The 21,756-nt window shown below is 40.3% G+C and overlaps 1 protein-coding gene across 2 annotated transcripts in view; it reads left to right on the top strand.

Annotated features, from left to right (window-relative positions):
* Positions 1 to 20,601, top strand: part of LOC113021863 (serine/threonine-protein kinase 4-like) — a 42,075-nt gene extending 21,474 nt beyond the window's left edge. The window contains exons 10-11 of one of the 2 annotated variants that reach the window (XM_026166673.1): positions 10,657 to 10,817; positions 18,643 to 20,601. In XM_026166673.1, the coding sequence (XP_026022458.1) occupies positions 10,657 to 10,817; positions 18,643 to 18,801 (320 nt within the window). In that variant the 3' untranslated portion in view covers positions 18,802 to 20,601. Of the gene's footprint in view, positions 1 to 10,656; positions 10,818 to 14,234; positions 14,286 to 18,642 lie in introns of those variants that run through there. The other variant, XM_026166674.1, reaches the window with a different exon arrangement.
* Positions 20,602 to 21,756: the final 1,155 nt, after the last annotated feature.

Below are 21,756 nucleotides of genomic sequence, written 5' to 3'. Positions count from 1 at the left end.
ATTACCACAAATTATTGGAGTAGAAGTAACACACAAGAAACATGGAGGATATTAAACAGTATAATCAAAAAGGGCTCAAAAAATAAGAATTATCCAGGTTATTTTAAAAAAGATAAAGATATTGTGCTTGATAAAACTAAAGACATTGCAAATGAATTTAATGATTTTTTTGTAAATGTTGGCTTTAATTTAGCAAAAGAAATTCCAGAGTCAAGAAATAATAACGACTTAATATAGACTTAATAAATATATTGAGAAGCATAATCTCCTAAGTGATAACCAATATGGCTTTAGAGTGAAAAGGTCCACTTCGATGGCAGTGATGGAACTTGTAGAAGGGATATCTAATGCTATAGATAATAAGGAATATACTGTTGGTGTTTTTATAGACTTAAAAAGGGTGTTTGATACAATTGATCTATATTAATGAATAAACTAGAGGGATATGGCATAAGAGGGTTAGCATACAAGTGGATGAAAAGTTACCTGGATGAAAGATATCAATATGTCGAATTCAATAATGTAAAATCTAAGCAGTTGAAGGTAACTTGTGTTCCTCAGGGCTCTGTGCTGGGCCCTAAATTATTTATATTATATATAAATGACATATCTAGTGTTTCCAAACTGTTAATATGTATATTGTTTGCTGATGATACCACTCTGTATTGCTCAGGTAAAAACCTAGAACAGCTTCTGACTACAGCGGAAAAGGAGTTAAATATATTAAAAAACTGGTTTGATGTAAATAAGTTATCATTAAATATAAAGAAAACAAAATGATTATTTTTGGCACTAGACAAATGAAAAATGTATCTAAAATAAGGGTTAATGGAATTGAAATTGAAAGAGTGTACGAAAATAAATTTCTTGGCGTGATAATTGATGATAAGCTGAGTTGGAAGTCTCATATAAACCATGTGAAAACAAAAATGTCAAAAACCATCGATATTCTCTATAAAACAAAGCATGTCCTGAACAAAAAATCATTATACACACTTTATTGTACTCTGTTGCTTCCATATATGACTTACTGTCTGGAGATATGGGCTAATGCATATAAAACGAACACTCTTCATATTTTCAAGTTACAAAAAAGAGCTATAAGAATTATAAACCAATCAAACTATATAGAACCAACTAACATTTTGTTTATTAATCTGAATACCCTGAAATTTTATGATTTAGTTGAATATAAAATGGCACAGATAATTATAAAGCACAAAATAACTTGCTTTGCCCCAGTACTCAGAAGCTGTTCAAAGTCAGAGAGAGTCAATATGACTTAAGGGGAACAGATTTCTTTAAAAAAAAAACAAGATAAGGACAAATATAAAGCAGAGATGTGTTTCTGTTAGAGGAGTTAATCTGTGGAATAGTTATGACAGTGATTTAAAAAGGTGGAGTTCATTTTCCTTGTTTAAAAACATGTTTAAAAATAGAGTATTAGAAAAATATATAAATCAAGAATGAAAAGAGCAAAAAAACCAAAACTCTTGGTTCTTTTGCTTTGATGTAGTTACTTGTGTGATGGAAAGTTTTGGTTTTTTTTGTTTGTTTTTTTTCTTGTTTGTTTGTTTGTTTTGTTTTTGCTTTGTTTTAGTCTTTGCTTCGAGCCCTGAGGAGCTGCATGCAAAAAGATCTTTTGTTAAAAGGGTTGGCGTAATAAGCAAACGCTTCAGCCAATACCTTTTGATTAGCCTTGTCTCATGCTTTCTTGCTTTGTGGTAGATCTTTGTTCTGTCTTCACTGAGATATTTGAATGCTAATCAATAAAAAATCTAATCAATAACTTGACAAAATCTGACCCAGAAGAGGAGTTTGGTGGACAAAGGTCACACAAATTGTATAATATTGAGATAAAATGATAAAGCCAAAGGTGAGATTCACTGAGCCGTTTTATTGTTCTGCAGAGACACTTTTCTGTCCATTATTCACATGGTAACTTGAGGAGCAGGAGGAGACATTATTTCAGAGGAGATTGTGTTTCAGATGTGATCAGATACTGAATTAGTGCATTAATCCCTGGCACTCATCTTGTAAGTGGTGATTATGGCCACATCTGTACACATAAAACCTCCCTGTTTTAGGAGCTCTTTGCAGGACCATCGATATTCGAAGTAGATTTAGTTGACAGACATTTCAATAAATTCCTCCCAAGTCTGCACTACAGTACAGGCAGAGATGATGTTGACTTTAAATTAGCTGGTTGGAGGAAGCATGCAAGTGCAACGCATTAATTGCAACTAATATTCTAACCACAGGCTCTGATTTTATGTCAGAAAGTAACCTTAATCTCCTTTGATATTTCTTAATGAGACAAGTATGAAGCTATAAAGATGTAGTCTGTGCTCTTCGACCATAACGCAGAGACACAAAATGGGAACATGTGGCAAGTTCTGACATTGGTCTCTTTCCCTCTGTCTCTCTCATGCAAACATGCAGAGTGGCTGGCAGTGTGATCTGAGACCGATTCAGGCTTTCCATTTGTCATCTGAAGTGGATGTAGTCTGCGCCATTAAATTATTTAAATAGAGTTTTCTAACTCTGAGCTGTGACAGTGTTCTCTAATGTCGCTAACATTTTCTAATATAGCAACTCACAGCCATCACACAGTAAACTCTGTACTCTTAAAATGAGCAGGGCAGTGCATTTTCCTCCACCTTCTCTTTACGGATCCTCGTTAAAAAGACAGAAGAGCTTTTTAAACCTGCTCATCTCTCACAGCTCTTTGTGTTATTAAAGTTTAATTTTGTTGTGCAAAGTCGTAGAACGCACTTCCTTGGCTTTAAATTGAAACTGTATTTTCCTAAACTTGTAGGTTAAAGACTGCAGCCTTAGCTGTTAATTCTAATGATCCAACACCCCAAAACATGGATATATGTGACATATGTCCATACGGATCGCCGGCTACGCCAGCAGGTGTTTGTGGTGCTGGTTTCTTCTCCTAATCAAAAGCTTCTGTTAACTGTTGTGCATGCTCAGACTTGATGGCATGAAACTGCAGAAAAGCATATTGTCTGTAGGCTAATATGAATTTCATATGGATGGAATAGGAAAACAGTATTTGAGTAATGAGCTTTTGGTGATCGCTCTGACCTTTATCAGTCCCCGTAATCATCATCCATTTGCACAACCCTAATGTGATCTGTTTTAGATATGCAAAAAGTTTCAAACTTGAGCATAAACTTGTCTGAGGTTATTAAGTTTACTGGTTCTGAACTGGCGAGTCACTTCCCCAAAGAAAAGGGACACAGGCAGACAGAACTTTGGGTTGTCTGTGAAGGTTCTCAGTCATCCAGATCATCGTAGTCTAAGAAAAAAGTTTCTTGAAGACGTTTCATCCGAGAAGTTTCTTCAGTACTGAGAGCGTCTGGTGGAGAGTCCCAGATTGGGAGTGTCCCCAATAGGGTCATGGACCCCTATTGATCCTCTACCTAACGAGTCACTCTCAGCCAAGGTTTTGGGTGAACCCATAGTGAGACCTTGCCACACCCTGTTATCTGATTTACTGAGATCAAACGGCCCAGGATGAGCAATAGACAGTTGTTTTGTTTTGTTTTTAAATGCATAGAATCCAGGAAATAAAGTCGCTTAAAATAACCTGTGAATGTCACCAGCCCACCTGCTCGAGGTGTCCTCCCAGGTGCGCAGCTAAAACCGACATCCCAGCAAGCTTCTTGAAATCCAAGTTCTAATAAAACCAATTTTTTTTACTTTAAACCGTTAAACTTATACAAAGTTCTACAAAAATAAAAAGCAGGCCACTATTTATACTTTTTAATTCAAAGTAAACGCCACCATGTCGACTTCCTGCAGTGATGCGACTGCAGTGATGATGTAATTGGTCAGAAAAGACCCAGCAGACAGCAAAGCAGATCAGTGGCAGAGCAGAGAGGACAGAATAATGGGCTTGTCAGTGGGTGACAAACGGTAATGGCAGAATGCTTTTCTTCTACTCTTTTATTTTTGTCTTTTTGGTACAGGCCCCATCAGCTGAGGGCAGTCAGGCTGCGTCTCCAAGCCGCTCAGTGTCTGTGCAGCGGTTAGATTTAATGTCTCAATCAGCTGCTCAATTGGTATGAAATATTCTGGTGGCTGTTGCTTCCAGTAAAGGGGGGAAAAAAGAGATCAGTGTCCCCATTTTTTTCCCCCCGCTGCAGTCTACAGCATCTGCTGTCAGAAAGTAGAAAATAAATGGAAGATCTAAATGTCACAAGAATCTTTTCATTAAAGGTGATGGACGTGTGGAGTCTGGGTGCGGCGGCTCTGGTCAAATTAATTACTCACAAAGCCAGTCATGACTCTTGCTGTGTCGCTCAGCTCTCTTTATAAGTTTCCTGTGTCTCCTGATCAAAAAAATATGAGAGAAAATTTACTGCAGGCTGAGAAAGATCAAATAAAAGAATTCATTAACTTTTATCTCTACATTTGACTCTTCATATTACTTTCATTATGCATAAACTTTATATTTTACTGTTGTTTCAACTGTTAACAAAATTATTTTCCAAATATGGGATACTTAAAGTAAATCTTCTTGTTTTGCTCATTTGCTGCCAGTGTCGTCATCAGTTTTATCAATTATTGATGTTTCTCTCACTCATTTAAAAGGCTGTGTTGCACAGAAGCTGGATGTGGATCACAGTGTGGGTCAGGTTAGGTGTGAGTATCTCCTCAAAAAAGTGGTTTAGTTAAAGTGTAAGGGTAATGGGTGTTCTAAAACATTCAAACATGGACAGCTGCATAAAAGATGGAGCACAGATCAAGTGTTTGGTTTGATTTTTGTTTTTCTCGTCTCCGGCTGAAGTTTTGAAAGTGAAAAATCATGTTTGAAAACCTCACATTTAAATACTCGCAGTCTAACACTTACCCTCGTCATGTCTTTGTGGTTTTTCGGGAGTTTGCTGTTTTAAGCTTAAGTTGAGTGGAGGAACGTCCACTGAAGAAGTCACTTGGATGAGTGACGAAACGTTCCTCCCACAAAACGCTACGTCCAGATGAACAGAATCAACTTTTTGGAGAGTAACTGGGAATTAGGGCTGTTCGATATAACGATATATATGGATGACGATATAAAAACATCTATCGTTTCATTTTACGCTATCGTTTGTTTTGTGGTGTCGCAAAATAAACTGTTTACGACAATATTTTTTCATGGTTCTGATGGTCACTGTAGTGGCTATATTCATTTCTTAAAGTTCTCTCTTTCTCTTATATTTAATACAACTACACTACGGACGGACAAGGGCCTGTTTTTATGCGTTGTCGTTAGCAACAACGACGGTAAAACCACGGCGTGTCAGCTTGTTTATTTTCCACATAAACCTTTCACAATAAAGCTCAAGATCCTGTTGAGACTTTTCAAAATAAACGGAATCACGTGAAAGATGCAGAGTATTTACGGTTGAGAAGCAAAAAAATAAACCTTAGACTCAAACGTTAGAACAGGCTTTTCCCCGCAGCACGCCGTGTAATAAATACTCACAAAGAAAACGGCGGCCATTACAGCTTATGTCTAAAAATGTGTCTCCCCCCCCCGTCACCTTGTAAATGAGACATATTACCATAAACATGCCATAAGAGTGGCCAGCCAGTGAGCCAGGTGGTATGGAAACACCTGACAGGAAGGTCCAGGTGTAGCTTTACAGCAGCGACTGAACTTTCAGAGTAAGAGCTGAGATTGCCCACTAGTTGGACCAACGTTGTCCTAAACAGTAAAGGTCTAAAACATAAAGAATGCTTTGTAACATACTTCCTCCCACATGGCATTGCAAGCAGCATGTCCATTTACAGGAATGTGGTGCACAGCTGGAAAAAGTCTTTGTCCAGTCAGATAATTCCTCAAGTTACCAAACAGGAGATGCCAAGCACTAGATAACAAACTAGGATCAAAGTAACATTAGCTCATTGATTTTTATGGGTCTGACCTTTTGTCATCTGATTAAAGTGTTTCCTCTAATAGAAAACCAAGAGTGAAGTAAAAGTCTTTAAATAAAGGCTGCCCCCCTCACTACATCCAGCTGCATGCCTGCAAATGTCTCACAATAAAAGCCTTCTGTCCACTCACACATGGAGCATTGGATTTATGTTGAACACCTGGGTTTGGAGGAAGCTAATCGATGTTAGCCAACATTAGTAGTTAATTTTGTGTTTGTTCCTCTTTGTTTAGAATTGGCTCACTGATGCTTCGTTTGCTTTCATGTTACTTTAGTGAAACTGTGACACCACGAGTGCAGTGCTGGCTGGTTTTGAACAGACTGAAGCTTCACTCATGGAAATTAGAACAACTGTGTGAAGATTCAATGTTACTATAATTTCTCGTTTTAAATACAGACCTGTTGCATTCTGCAGCTCAGGTGAGTAAAGGTCTCCGAGGAACTGCATTATGCTGAAAAATTCCTTATCAGGAGAGGTTTTTTTCCCAACATGCCCGCGGGTAGCTGTCGGTAGCTGTGGTTAGCTTTCTTAAACAATGACTTTGTGTGTGCCCTTGGCAACTTCATCTGGGAGAGAAGGCACCCGGCAGCACAAATGAAGAAGAACATTCATTAATTCTTTTTAGGGGGGGCACTAGACTTTAAATTGATTTTGTGCTTGAATGAAAACAAACTGTGGAGCCCCAAGTGAGATTATTGATGCGATGTTAGCCATTAGTCACCATTACAAAGAAAGCAAAACACTTTGAGTGGAGGTGGAGGTAATCGCCGGATGCCTTTCTGTTTCTGACAAAAACAAGTTTTTCCCCTCTTCATTGTTGCATTTGAGTGATAAGGAGGCAGACGCTCTTGGAAATAAATACAATAAGAGCTTACATATCTCACCCAGATCAGAATCTGACACCTTTATCTAAGATAGTGATATTTTCTTGAGAACATTAAGAGAATGAGTTTTTATTAATTCAGTTTTAAACTATTTTCTGCTCCCTCTAGTAGAGTTCTTTCAAAAAATTCTGAAAATGGATGAAAAACAACAAGTTTATCACGTCTACACTGGAAAACAGCATTTGGTAACAGTTTTCATAGAAATCTATACAATCTTCCAACATGTTGTGACTGTATTGATTTAGAAGTACTAATACATGCCCGTGCTGCAGTACTGCTTTCTGTGTTGGTGGAATAATTGGCATATACTTATTCACATTGAAAAAACAAAAGTTAGAAATGAGATATGTTTATTTGCTAAAAACAATCATTTTAGCCCATTGCTGGGTGGGGTGTAAGGCAATGTGATGATATATCATATGTCATGTAGATCAGCGGTCCCCAACCCCCGGGCCTCGGACCGGTACCGGTCCGTGAGTCGTTTGGTACCGGGCCGCGAGAGTTGAGGCTCAGGTGTGAAGTGTATGGTTTTCAGGTTTTTTATCAGTTTTCAGCGTTATTTTGTTAACGTTTTTATCGTTAACTCTGTTTTCCTGGGTCTTTTCACATGTGTTATGAATAAATCTTCTTTTTTTTCGGTACCGGTACTAGTTTTATTTTGTTGTATTTATCCGCGACACCTTAAAGGCCGATCCTTGAAAATATTGTCGGGCATAAACCGGTCCGTGGCGCAAAAAAGGTTGGAGACCGCTGATGTAGATGAGAACCTTCTGAGTTCTGCAGTGTAGCTGCGCACCAGCTGTAGTTTGTAGGAGTCATGCAGACACATTTCATGTATTATAGTAATTATTTGGTCTGCACCTAGAAAAGTGTGTGTGTGTGTGTGTGTGTGTGTGTGTGTGTGTGTGTGTCTCTGACCGTAAACAGTAAAGGGAGTAAACAACAGATTTGAATCACTTTAGATGATTAATATGAGGAAATAAAGTCTCAGCATGACATCACACCTTTAGCCTGTGTGACATAAAGCTGCACAACCACCTGGTTAAAAATCAACATATTTCTTCAGCCATTACAGCATTAAACAAGCCTGAGTCACAGTCAGCGTATCCCAGTTATTACTTGCCCATTTAAAAATAAATAAATAAATAAATTGCTGTCCATAAATTTATTTAAGTGAGCGCACACACACTAACCAGCTCTAATGTCCTCCTACTATGACATCAGAGTTTCCAGCACATCTAAAAGGAGAGGCTCAGTAAGTCAAGTGCTGTTATAAATCTGTGAATAATTTCTTACATAAAGAGCTTTTTAAGGATAAACCTGATGGAGCGTTTTTAAAAAGTAGAGAATTATTAGTAGAAACGATCTCTGTTATCACAGCAGAGCGGTGCTATCTGATCACACTGGAATCTGTGCATAATGTAGGTGTGTAAAGACCGCAGGAGCTTATTAAAGCCATGAATCAAACGCTCAACGACACTCATGAACTCGCTGATTTCCTCTCGCTTGGGTAAAATTGACAGTGTGGACATTTTTATTCAGTGAACCAGAAACCGTGTCAGTAACTCCTCTGGAATTGTCCATGTAGCTGCTGACTTTTCCATGCACGTGCACTCAAAAGCACACAGTGTGTATATTATAAAATTACTTAGGTTGGGTGAATTTTCCGACTGGTCAATGTAATTATAACAAAATTGAGCCATATTACTCGTTATCTACATCCTTGTCTCGGGGCAGGTTTTGTTAGGTTCGTTAAAAGTACAAGCTAACATTGTTTTCATTACAGCAATGGAAATAATTTGGAAATGATGAGGTCTATTTAAAAAGTCTACACTGAAGTAATCTAAAATGTAAATGTATTTTGGAGAAAATCTGTAATGAGCACCAAAAACAAAAGAAAAAGGCATCGAAGCATGACGTGTTTCCTGCTATCACCTCAAGTGTTTCTTAAATCAAATCAAATCAAATCACTTTTATTGTCACATCACATGTGCAGGCACACTGGCACAGCACATGCGAGTGAAATTCTTGTGTGCGAGCCCCACAAGCAACAGAGATGTGCAAACACAACAACACAAACGAGCAAAATACAAGAATGGCCAACCTGAAACTAATAAATATATGTACAATATATAATAGTGTATGCATTTCTGGATGTGTATACTAAATATTTTCCTACGTGTGTGTGTGTGTGTGTGTGTGTGTGTGTGTGTGTGTGTGTATACACATTTTTACAAATTAAATAGTAAAAAAGAAAATAATAATAATAATAATAATAATAAAATATATAAAATATACAGAGTTGAATATGTGCAAAACAAGTGGCATTTATATACAGTATGGAGTGCATAATGTTGAAGTTCCAGTAGTGAAGCTGAGGTGTCTATGACGTGTTCAGCAGTCTGATGGCCTGATGGAAAAAGCCTGCTGTTGTTCTGTTTACTGTTCGTCTGGGTTTTATACTTATTTATATATATTGTCAACAATAGACAGCTGCTATTGTTTTTTGTTTGTTTTTGGGGTTTTTGTCATTGTTGTTGTTGTTGTTGTTGTTGACATGTCAGTGAGACAGTTCATGCTTCGAAAGAAACAAGATGCTAATCAACACTTGAGGCAAATCTAAAATCTAAAATACCCCTAAACTTCGCTCCAAAACAAAGACACACAACCTTGGGTGTTGTTTGTTTGCCTTTTCCTAACATCCAGTTTCCAAACCCTAATATTTGCTTATTATTAATTTAGCACTCGTTAGCAAGTCTTAAAATATTTCATCTAAGTGATTGGCTTTTTTTAATGGGCTCCATCACATGCCGTGCACTTCCTGTAACATGCATTAAAATCTGGAGGTGCTCTCCTCTCTCTATCTGGTTCAATAGTGTTACATTAAAGCCTCTGCCATCTTTTTTCCACTGACAGAGTTTTAAAAGCCGTAAAGCCATCAGTACCTGAGCAAGTCACTTACTGGTATCACTTTAATGCATATATATTATGATAATCTTGTTCCCTGCTTATTGCTGCCTTAATAATGGAACACTTCATTGATCCCTGAAGGAAAATCCTCTTTATGCCTCCACGTTCATGCTGAGGCTAGAGTGCAGTAACCTGTGACTGTGGGTGATGGATCCACTCAGGGATCTTTGAGCAGGGCAGATGCTTGCTGACATTTGTGTTTGCACCGTTTTAATCCTTTTTTGCCGGGAACAGATCCTGATTTGCATTTATAAATGTTTTACTTAAATCACCAGAAAAACTGAGTTACAAGGAAAACGAGTTTGTGGTAAAGTGAATGATTGTTTTAAACTAAGTGCAAAAAGAAAGCAGTTTAGTGCATCTAAATGCTCTGCCTTAGTTTGAATTATTATGCACTTTGTCAGCACGCAGTAATGCTCGCACGTCTCCATTTCTGATGTGACTGACTGTAGGAGGATCTTCTCCTTCTACAAAGCTTCTAAATAAGGAGGAAAAATGAATGGATGCAGTCTGTAAAGGGGAGTACATGTAAATTACAGTCACAGAAATATCTTAACAGCTGCCAGTGTTGCTGCAGTTCACTAAAACAATGCTGTAAAACCACAGCATCCCCCATGTTTGAACTCCCAGAGCCCCACTTTACCTTTTCCAAGAAATATTTAATTCAACAACACTCGATTCCAGCAAACCCGTCATCCGCTGCAAGAACAGCAGCAAAGGTCTCAGCAGTCCTGCTGCTGTGTTTCAGTGCGGTGTCTCTGAAGCTACCTCGAGATTTCAGTCCATTATGGAGTCTGTGCGTGTCGCTCTCACAGTCTAAGACTCATCTGCAGTAAAGTAAATGTTGGACTTGCTGTTTGTTTTACAGGGCGAGATGAGACCATGCAGCCTGCCAAGCCAGCCAAGCCGTCCTTCCTGGAGTACTTTGAGCAGAAGGAGAAGGAGGCGAACATTCATAATGACGGAGGAGGAAAAGGACAAAACAACGCTGATAACCGCAAACTGCCCGGAGAAGGAGATCTTGAAGTGGTGAGCTGGAAACGTGGCGCACACTGTTACACTTTACCGTGAAGCCGTTACCTGGTCCACTGAACACCTGTAGATGTTACTGAATTCACATCAGTACAAGCACTGAGGTGACAGGAACTATATTTAAAATGGCACCATGAACACGGCACAGGGGTATGATCCCCACCAGCTGCTTCGTTTTCAATAAAAAGTAGAGGTCTTCATTTTGGAAATGTTCCTGGTATCTAAGTGAAATACTGATTAAATACAAGGAAAAGTCACACAGGTTTGAAAATAAGAAAACACTCAAACCATAAATCTGATGGGCGAGGGTAAATATTACCTGTACAAATACTGTGTGTGTATTTAAGTGCGCTGCTGCCGTCTGCAGTCAGGTTGCTCTAAAAAGCAACACGAGTAATGGAGATGAAGACGGTGAACCAGCTGCACAATGAGCCGTGTGATTCAGGCTTCTCTCCTAAAATAAAGTTACTAAACTAAACTAGTGAGGATTGAAAACTGCCAGTAGCTCATAAACTTATTATAAATAAGAAACTACCAAAGTGGATGGAGGAGATGGAGCTAACCCAACTGCACCTTCTCCTTTGGCTTTATATGCATGCAGGTGAGCCTCTGCAGCTAATCAGAACTCAGATTAAACCATAGAGAAAGGGCAGGAGGGCGGAGGTTAATCACAATATGGATCGGGCTGAATGCTCCTTAGAACCTCTCAGAATATGTCTGATGTCTTCAGATCAACCTGTGGAGATGTCTAATAAACAATGAGTGATGTCTAGACCAAAATACTCAATTTTGCTCTCCAAGGGCCTGATATCCACTTACGAGGACGTTATACTGCCACTGTTCTATCGAAATTTAAAACGAATATCCTCATATGTGGATCTCATTTTTCTCAGAAACAAAAATCAGGTAATTCTTTGTTTTTACATTCATCAAGTGCCAATGAGCCCAAATAGCAAAGAGAAATTAAAAATGCCATGGAAGAGTTCGGGTCTTAGGTTAAAGAATTTAAATTCAAAGCTCTAAAAATGGTTAAAATTTAGTTTATTGTAGCTTCTGAGTTGCTTCACTTTTCAGAGCCTGATGCCTCAGATGAAATCATGTTAACGAAAAAGCAGAGGTTGTTTGTCTCGCTCAGAGACATTTATGCTGGACGCGTGGCTGCTCCTGCTGCTGGAATTAAATATTGAATATGTGACCTTTAACTGCGAGGTGGTTTCTCTTACCTGATCACCCAGCTGCCGTTTCACCTTTAGCTGTTCAGACGACGCATCAGCAGAAAGCAAAACGATAAATAAAACTACAGGTAGGCACCGAATCCTAAAAGCTGAAATTATTAAAAAGAAACAAACAAAACAATAAAGCAAAATTGTATTTTGCAGAATTTATTATCAGTGGTGAAGCTTTGCTTGAATTATGTACAACACTGAATTTCACAGCGGCTGTTTGAGCCATAAAAGAACAAAGACGTGTGTTCTGCTGAATGTGCGCATGTATGACTTCATAATTTTCAAGTGTGTGTGTGTGTGTGTGTGTGTGTGTGTGTGTGTGTGTGTGTGTGTGTGTGTGTGTGTGTGTGTGTGTGTGTTGAATGCACTTATATGTGTGCAACTGTGCGTTTGAAGTCGGTACACTAACAGACAGTGACGGCTCCCCGCTGGTTGACCCTGATTTTCCCTCTTGTTCTCCTGGATCTTTAATATTGTAACTGTTCGATGTAGGAAGGAGGGAAGAAACACACAGTCACTCACACTCACACACACACACACACACACACACACACAGAGGATCATCACAGAGGTGTATCGCTCGTGGCTGTGACGCCTACATGCTGTCAGGTTTGATGCTTGTCAGGCACACGTTCAGTTAGAAGATCGTCTCTCAGTGACTTGAAAAAGTTTTGGATTGTGTGTTCGAGGGAGACGAGTTGACTTAAACATTTACATCTGCACTCGAACACGCAGGAATATAAGCAGCATGCATTTATAGACAAGAGGAAGTACATGACAGATGCTTCCTGTCTACACTGTTTGATCAGAGACTGCGTTGAGCTGAAATGCTCCCCAAAACACTGAGGAACAGGACCTGCACATTTACAGGAAGTGTAGAGCAGCTGGCTCATAACTGGACATATGGAAGTTCCAGTTAGGTTTGCTCTTTGTGGTTTGCATTGTTTTAAATGTGTTTGTTATCATCAGCCAGTTTAAAGGTGGAGAGCTCACTCGGGGTTGGTAATGAGGTGCTGCCCTCATTATGACCACGAGCAGCAGGTGGCGACCAAATGAATCAGAGTGTGGATGCAAGCAGTGGCAACGCAGGACTTTAATAGAGGAGCAGATTGATTTGTTTGTTTTCTTTCAGTTAGTTTTGTTATTACACAATACTGTTTATTCAAAGTGTAATCTTTGTATTTTAGTCAGCTAAATTATCTTTTCAAGACTTTTCAGTTTAGTTTCAGTATAACTACAACAGCACCGAGGATAAACGCAGGTTTTACTAATACTGACATTTTCACAGGTTGAACTTGCCTTGTGTTTTGTAGCACAGAGGATCTGAGTATTTCTGTGTCTGCGGTGCATGAACATACTGCCAATTAGCACTGAGCCTCTGTGTGTACAGAGACGACCTGATGGCAGCAGAAGTAAAGCTGTTTCTGCAGCGTTTAGGGGAAAATCAAGTCGGCTTTACTCGAAGACTCCAATCCCACTCGGGGGGATTTATTGTTCCATTAGACTTTCAAATGTGAGGATAAAAAGCTAATTTCTTTTTGGATCTCTAATACACTGAGACAGCTTGTTGACAGCCGCATGCTGACTGTGTTTAATTTTAGATATGTCGGCTCTTCTATTTTTGTATTTTGCTATCAGATGTTTTTTTAATGCTCTTACCCGGGACAGTCATGTAGGCTCGTTGAAAACTCCAGCAGTTTGTGATTTATACATGTGCTTTTTAAAATCTTTTCAAGGTTTATTTCTTCCCGCGCAGGGTTGCTCTTTCACTCTCGTCTCTGTAGACCCTTGCTAATAGTGTCCCCATTGTACATGGCAGAGGTGTTTGCATAAATCACCTTTATTTTAAGGTGTGTCATCATCTTGTATAGGATTTTAAGGTCTATATATAGCTGTCCTGCATTAATATTTACCATTTTAGCTGTGGTTTTAGCTCCAGCCTCCTTAGTAGTGTGACAATGCAGCATAAGAACATATGGAGGAAAGCACTAACCTGCATTATTCATGAGAAGACGTAGAACAACCTTCCCCGCGCACCACCCAGCGCTTTCTCTTTTTCTCTGTTTTCATTCCCGTCTATTTTTGTTCTTCACTTATTGGTTTCTTTTTTTCATCCCTCCTGCTGCTTTTTTCCATTCTCTCTATCTCTCTATCTCTCTCGCTCTATCTCTCTCTCTCTCCTCTTCAGATGTAAAGGAGTCCATGTTCTTGGCTGGCAGACGGTCAGCGGATGCAGGTTGAAACCAGTCACTGTCTAGTGAGCCCTCATCTGTCACATGATCTGTCAAAACGTAACTGTTAAACAACTTAAAGAGACATGCCAACACACACACACACACACACACACACACACACACACACACACACACACACACACACACACACACACACACACACAGACCACTGGAGTTTGTTTGCTTTCCTGATGGCGGCTTCAGTGCAGTGGTGGGGGAACTCCAGGCCTCAGGGGCCGGTGTCCTGCAGGTTTTTGAGGTGTCTGCTGGTTTAAATGGCTAAAGGACCTCGTCAACATGTCCTGAAGTTCTCCGGAGGCCTGGTAATGAACTACTCATGTGATTCGTGTGTGCTGACCCAGGGTGATACCTAAAACCTTCAGGACTCTGGCCCTTGAGGCCTGGAGTTCCCCCACCCTGCTTTAGTGACTCATCTTATAATCTCAGCAGACATTATCTTTCAACTTTTCTTTATTACCTTTCCCTAGCATCCTCATCCTCTGTCACACCAGGCTTCTGTATCTCCTTCAGTAGGTTGTCCCTCCTTTGTGCCTTCCCCCGCCTCCTCCACCTTCAGCCAGTAGCAGTTTCCTCAAACACCCTGCTGGTGATCAGCACTGGGAACAGTTATTGTTAACCCATTTAATTTAGTCATTCTTGACACCACCCTCCCATTTATCCGTGTCTTACACCAGCACTAGGAGTACCCTAGCTTTTGCTTGTGGATGAATGGAAACTTTGCATAAAGGGTTCAAAACCTCTTCCAGGGAGCCGTCATGCGTTCGAGAGGGAGTCAGACTTGGTGGGAACACGTCTGAATGTCTGAGTACAGCCAGAGCCAGCAGGCGCTCATTGTTAAAGATTTGTGTACTTTAACTGAAAATCAGACGTTCTCCACTGCTTTAATGAACATGGATTTGTTTCCAGAAGTTCCTGTTTGAGTCTTTATGTCTGGAATGAAAGCAGCTATTGAACAGAAGGCTCTCTTCAGCTACTGTGAGTCTATGGCTCAACTTTTGACCTCTGTGTGATCGAGGCTCAGAGAACCCTAGAGCAGCGGTCCCCACGGACCGGTTTAATGTCAGACAATATTTTCATGGACCGGCCTTTAAGGTGTCGTGGATAAATAGAACAAAATAAAATGATACGACCAAGACAAAAACTGGTATTTGGCATTTTGTAAATATAAAAATAAACATAAATTCAGAAACATGTGTAATTGTGTAACTTTATTAGCAGCGTCCTCCTGAAATTGCGCCAACAACACTGAGAGTAACATCCCCCTCTCTGCCCCTTAATGCTCTCTGGTCGCTATGGTAACACATCAATATTTCTTTCAAAATAAGACACAACTGCAACACGGAAAAAGACCCAGGGAAACAGAGTTAACGATAAAAACCCTGAAAACCATAAATTTCACACCCGAGCCTCAACTCTCGCGGCCCGGTACCAAACGACTCACGGACTGGTATCGGTCCGTGGCCCGGGGGTTGGGGACCGCTGTGCCAGAGCAGTTGGAGCCTGGTGCTTCTGCAGGGCCTGATGAACTAGCAGAACAACTTTTGCTTTGAATTTTACTCTGACCAACAGTGAGATCCCATATCAGGTTCCCACGGAGATATATCGAAGTTCTGTTTTGTTTTGGGTTGTTTTGCAATCTTTAATTAATGATTGTGATAATTAGCCCCATTTAGAGAATCTAGCAGATGAAATGCTGCTGTTAAAGTGTAAATACAGCTTTAAAGAAAGGGAGTGAAAAGCATCCTGATGTGCTGCTCGTCTTCTGGATTTGCCGCAGGTTTTTGACACAGCTGATCATTTCTATAGTTTCAGTCATTACTCAAGAGAAGTAATGTAACGCATATTAATCCTTACTTAAAAAATCATGCAAATAATGCTTTACTGAGAATAAGTAATCTGGTAACACTGTTACATTAGTTCTGTGGTGAACTGCAACACTGAGTTACATTATTACCAGTAATCAGCTGTTCTGCTTTTTCATATTGTTTATTTCATATTTAGATGTGAATCGAACAAAATCTGTCCCGGAGTGAAGAAGTGAGGAAACACTTGATGGGGCAGTGTGCTCTTTCTGGTTGCTCCTGAGCAGACTGACTCTATAACGCTGTCCTACTTAGAGCAGTTTGAAACAGATGAGAGAATAGTGCTGTTGGTGAGCCTGATTGCTCTTAAAGCTGCACTGAAGTTTGTTTGAAATGGAATCTTTAGTTCTTGTGACGGTACATCCATTTCTACAAGCAAAGCCCCGTTTGTAGTCTGCGCACACTTAAGAAGTTGTGTACTCATAGAAAGCTCTGAGCTGGCAGGACGAGCTGCAACAATGTCAGAACAGATGAGCAGCTTTGTATCTGCAGCCAACAATACAGTGAAATCCTTTAGCTCTTCAGCTGCTGAATGCTCCACTGTTTTTGCAAACTCGTGTTTGGCTGCTGAGATCTCACAGAACTGTTTCTGCATGAAAGGGAATTAAAATGGCAGAAAAGTGCTGAGATGAGCTGAAAAGGGAGAATTCAGCTGTGGGTTGACCACTACAGCAAAATATGAAAACTACAGATCCACACAGCAGCCTTAAATACCCTTCGGTTTGATAAGGATAGGTGGAGAGGGAAAGCCCACCCCCATTCTTCTTGTACAGCCACCGAGTGCTTTGATGTCGTTCCCTTTAGAGGGCGGCTCTGTGTTTTTGGTCAAATTATGCAGCGTGCTGTGGAAAAGCTGAGAGAGCAGACGGTTTGTAAGCAGTTAGCTCAGGTGCTAAATATTTCATAACCAAAGTGTGTGTTTTTGTAGTTGTTTGCTCAACAAAATAATGCATCACAGCTGCAGCTGAAAAGAATGCGCTCATAACAACATTATGGATAATTCATATTTTCATTTTAATGACCGCATCCTTAAAGAGGGACTCCTCCCTAAACCCGGCATCGAAAGTTACAACAAAGTCAAGAGTGTGCTGTGTCAAATGTGTCAAAGTGCATCAGGTGATTTTATTGGTTTAACTGAAGAAGTCGTCAAAGTTTTAGTTTGTGTTGAAGTTTGAATGAATTCAGTCGGCTGTGAAGTCGAGCGCACCGACCGCTGGAGTCGAAGCAGGTTTCAGTGTTGAGGATTGTGATGGGAGGAGCCGAGCGATCCTTCTGTTAATAACAGCAGCAGGTGCACAGGTGTGATGTGCGTCTGTGTTTAGGTGAAGCACACTTTCACTTTGGGTTTGAACCTGCTGATCAGCAAAAGTACTGATAAAGCTCCGAAGGTCACATCTTAATATTCCAGTTAAAACCTCCCGTTGCTGCTTTGATGCACTTCATCATTTATTCAATAAGTGAGTATTTTTTTATTGGCTAGTTTAATAACTGATTAAGAATTTATTGGCTAGTTTAATAATTAAGCTGTCTTCTCCAAAAGTTAAAATGCTTCTGACAAAAAAAATATATTTGTTGGTCTGTTAGGTTAATTTTACTTCTTCATTGATGAGTCCATAAATCAAAGAAGGTCTTGTCCCATTTTTAAATGCTTTAGTTGGATGATTCCTGTAAGCAATACTCATGATTGATTACTGTAAATATATTGAATGAACTGGACATATCAGCAGCAAAAGTTGATGTGAGCTTTTGGCCCTTTTGGCCGCTTTTTTGGAGTCCAGTTGTAGGACCTTCCCTTGTTCACGGTTATCTGTCTAGTGGACTCAAACGGCGGCGTTATTTTAGCTCTATTGATTCTGGGTAATAAATAGCCTGAGAGCGTTGTGCTGCTGGTAAAAGCTGAGAGGGGGAATCCCCTGGGGAAAAGCTAAAGCAAGCACCAGGTCCCTGTCTGAGGCCGGCAACCGAGAGAGGAGGGATTGAATACAAGTCAATAGATTCATCCTTTGAAAGCTGCTAAAATAGATACTTTCATCAGACACTTTGGTTATTGCTGTCATGTGTGACGTACTTTGAGGGCGCGGTAAAGGTTTTTGTCAGCGTCCACTAATGGACTGCGTCCGCATTGATCTTTGACCCTAAAGTCATCAAATCCTGCTTCGAATGTCGTTGTGACGCGTTGTGTGTATCAAAAGCTGACCGTGAGAGTTCACTCATGACAAACGTTCAGTGTTCAGAAAACTTTGTGTTTCTCGTAACTATAATTTAAAGCAGAGAGGTGAGAGCAGGGAGGGAGTCTGAAGCCAAACTGTGAGCTGGTTCCACATGAGAGGAGCCTGAAAGTCAACGCTCGTCAAACTCAGGGAAAATAAATGTTTGCTCTTAATGAGGTGCCCTGACTTTCCGTCTCACACACCCGAGGTCCTCAATGCTGATGAATAAGCACAGCAGCCTTAACATAGTTCAATGTGTTCTCCTCTAGGTAAGCACGTGGTCGGTGGAGGATCTGCGGCTGAAGCTCGCCTCTCTGGACCCTCAGATGGAGCAGGAGATCGAGGAGATCCGCCAGCGCTACCAGTCCAAGAGGCAGCCCATCCTCGACGCCATCGAGGCCAAAAAACGAAGGCAGCCGAACTTCTGAGAAGTTCTGAAGGATTTCTTTCACGTTTCCCGCAGCAGTTTGGAGGAACGTCACCGAGGCTGCTGGAGTTTCTGCGTGATGTGACGTTTGGGGAGTGAGGATTATCGGTTTGACGTCTGCCTGCTGAGCTTTTGGACCTTTGTCTAAGAAAAACTGTAGAAAAGCTGTTCAGCTGAATATCATTGACATTTATTTTGTCTGCTTGAGATCCATGATCCTTCTGTTTGTGGCATTTCTTTTCATTTCAGTATCATCAGCAGCAGTTTTGGACTCGAGTTTCTTTCTGCTTATTTCAAGCTTGCACACAGTTTCTTTAAGGAGGTGAACAGGTGAACATACCTGGAGACCGTCAGGTCCTGTCTGTAATCATGTGGTACATCATCATTTGAACTGCTGACTGTTAAACTTCGGTACTCGTCTATTACTTAACTTCTTGCCATCATTGTTGGTGAAGCTGCGGAGCTTTTCTAGGTTTCTGCGTCAGACAGCGAGGTGTTTTATAGAACAGAATGAATCTTCATTCTTGAAAAATGCACAAAAATGTAACATGGACAGTGGATAAAACTGGGTTCTGTCGGCACGTCTGCTTTTCCAAAGATCTCTAAAAGACAACAAATCACTGAATTTGAATTCACAGCTAAAAGCAGAGGAGATAACCAGTTTTTCTCCTCTTCCACTCGACTGGTCATCTGAGAGATGCTGCACATATTCTGTGTTTCCACACAGTTTGCTCTGAACTCCAAAGCTAAGGTTTCTTTCAAAGCTGCTTGAGGAAACTCTCTAATCTGGTACATGTCCCTGCGTTTCTGTTTTCTACATTTCATAACTTGGTGTTACATTGAAGTCCTACTCATTATATCGGACTTTGTGTTTGTGCCTGGCGACCAAACTGTTACTAGATCTTTTCTTTTGTCTTTGATCTTCTGTGGGCTGAAGCACATTTCTCTCACTCCTGCAGCTGCAGCATGAAGCCAGCCTGCAGAATTACTTCAGTAAAGAAGACAGAAAAATGGGATCAGTTAGTGCAGAGTGTGGTTCGTGAACCAGACGTATTCTTTGCTTTGTAGAGCACATCATTTCACTTTTTCCAGTTTTATATATTTATAAGATTATGCGATCGTCATCTCAGCTCTTGGGCCAGTTAATGAGGAGTGTTTACAGTTCACAGGTGACGATTCTGCTCTCTGATTGGTTTGTTCGGTTGGGTTTCGGTTGTCTGTCGGCTTGCGGGTCAGAAGATGAATCTGACAGGTTGAGATGATCAAAAAGAAAAGAAAAAAGAAATCTGGCTACATGAAATTACAAATCTGTAGAACTATGTCAATATTTAGTAAATGTTTCTAACACACTGTAAATTAGGAGTTAAAAGACATTTTCAAGTGTTTCCAGTTTGTGTCGACATTCATAACTCCAGTATTACAGTACGTCATCAGTATCCTGTCATTACAGCACAGGAGGAGTTATTGTTGTCGACATGCAGACTAAATGAAGTGCCCTTTTTATTTTTTTATACGTTTCCTTTGTTTGAGTGGGTCTCTGAGTGTAGCACGGGGCACAGTGGCCGCCCGGCCGCTGGTTTGACTCGTCCTCAGATGAACTTCGCTCACTGTTCTCGCTAAACTGAAGCAAAACTTGTTGTAGAGAAACTCCCTAAAGTCCAGCAGGGGGCAGTAGACAGATTTTCCTGAGTGAAGTGGAGTGTGTGGAGCTCGGGGGCTAAAATGATTGTGCTCTACACAGAAAATCCCTCATTTTACTTTTTTTGTGTTTGTTTTTTGATAAAAATAAAATTACACTCAGGCCATTTAATTTTTCTTCCAGTGAAGCAGATTTTTTTTTTTCTTTCGAGTTAAAATGTTCGCATTGTGCTAAAACATGCTGATTGGTCAGGACGGCCCCCTCGACTATGCCCGTTCCCAGAGCAGTGTGGTTGAACCACAGCACAAACAGAAGCAGCCGGCTGTGATTGAAGGCGACTGTATCTAAAAATCTCTCCTGCTCGCTTCATGACTGAAATCAAAGCTGCTGTACTCGTGGTGCACGCTCCTGTCACGTCTCTAATAATTACAAAAACGTATTTTACTTCAGCTGAGCTTGTTTAAAAAGTATTTAGAGAGAGAAAGTAGAATTATATACACTCTCCTGCCCTTCTATCAAAAATGTTGACCCTGCAAATTTTACAATGAAGTCTCCTTCATTTTGGATCGTCTCAGCACGACTCCCTACAAAGACGTTCTCTGACAGTGCCTTATTCTCGATTAGCCAAGTGACCAATCACAGCAGAGACAGGTGACCAATCACAGCAGGGCCAGAGGTTCTGTATCAGTGAAGCCTGTGAGGAAAATCCTGCATTCTTTAACATTAAACATGTAGACGTAGTCTGCTGCAAAATGAAACGATGAAACTGTAAATGAGCATATCGTGGGCACTTGTAACGTTACAGTGTGTTAGGAACCATTTATTAATGTCTCCTTATAAATGTTTGACAGTGGACAATAGACGAGAAGATCTCATCTTTCTTATATCCGTTTACTTGCTAACTGTTCCATCTCTCCACAAAGTCATTTTTTGAAAGCACAGATGATGGTTTGTAAGTAAAACATGAAGTTTGGGATCCTAAAACTTCTGAATTTTGATGTTCTGATTGTTGATTGCACCAAAATGTGAAATATGAGCACATTTGCCTTTTTGTTTAACCACCAGTGCCCTTCTTATTGTTTGGATTTTCATTTCAGATCCAGTTTTTTTCTTTATCTCTCCTAAAATAAGCTCTAAAAAAACAGACCTGGTTTGACAGATTTATGGAGCAGATTCAACAAAGCTTTTATCCCCCCGGGTTTGATCTGGCACAGCGGACTCGACGAGGCCGCTCCTGAAAAAGTGCCAAGAAGACTTAACTTCTGACATTCCTTTAGGAGGTCCAGCACAAGAGAAAATAAGGGACGGTTTATATTT

This window comes from Astatotilapia calliptera, chromosome 5, assembly GCF_900246225.1.
Source record: "Astatotilapia calliptera chromosome 5, fAstCal1.2, whole genome shotgun sequence".
Lineage (NCBI taxonomy): Eukaryota > Metazoa > Chordata > Actinopteri > Cichliformes > Cichlidae > Astatotilapia > Astatotilapia calliptera.
Note: the sequence above shows the minus strand (reverse complement) of the source record. Positions and strands in the feature narration are given on the sequence as shown.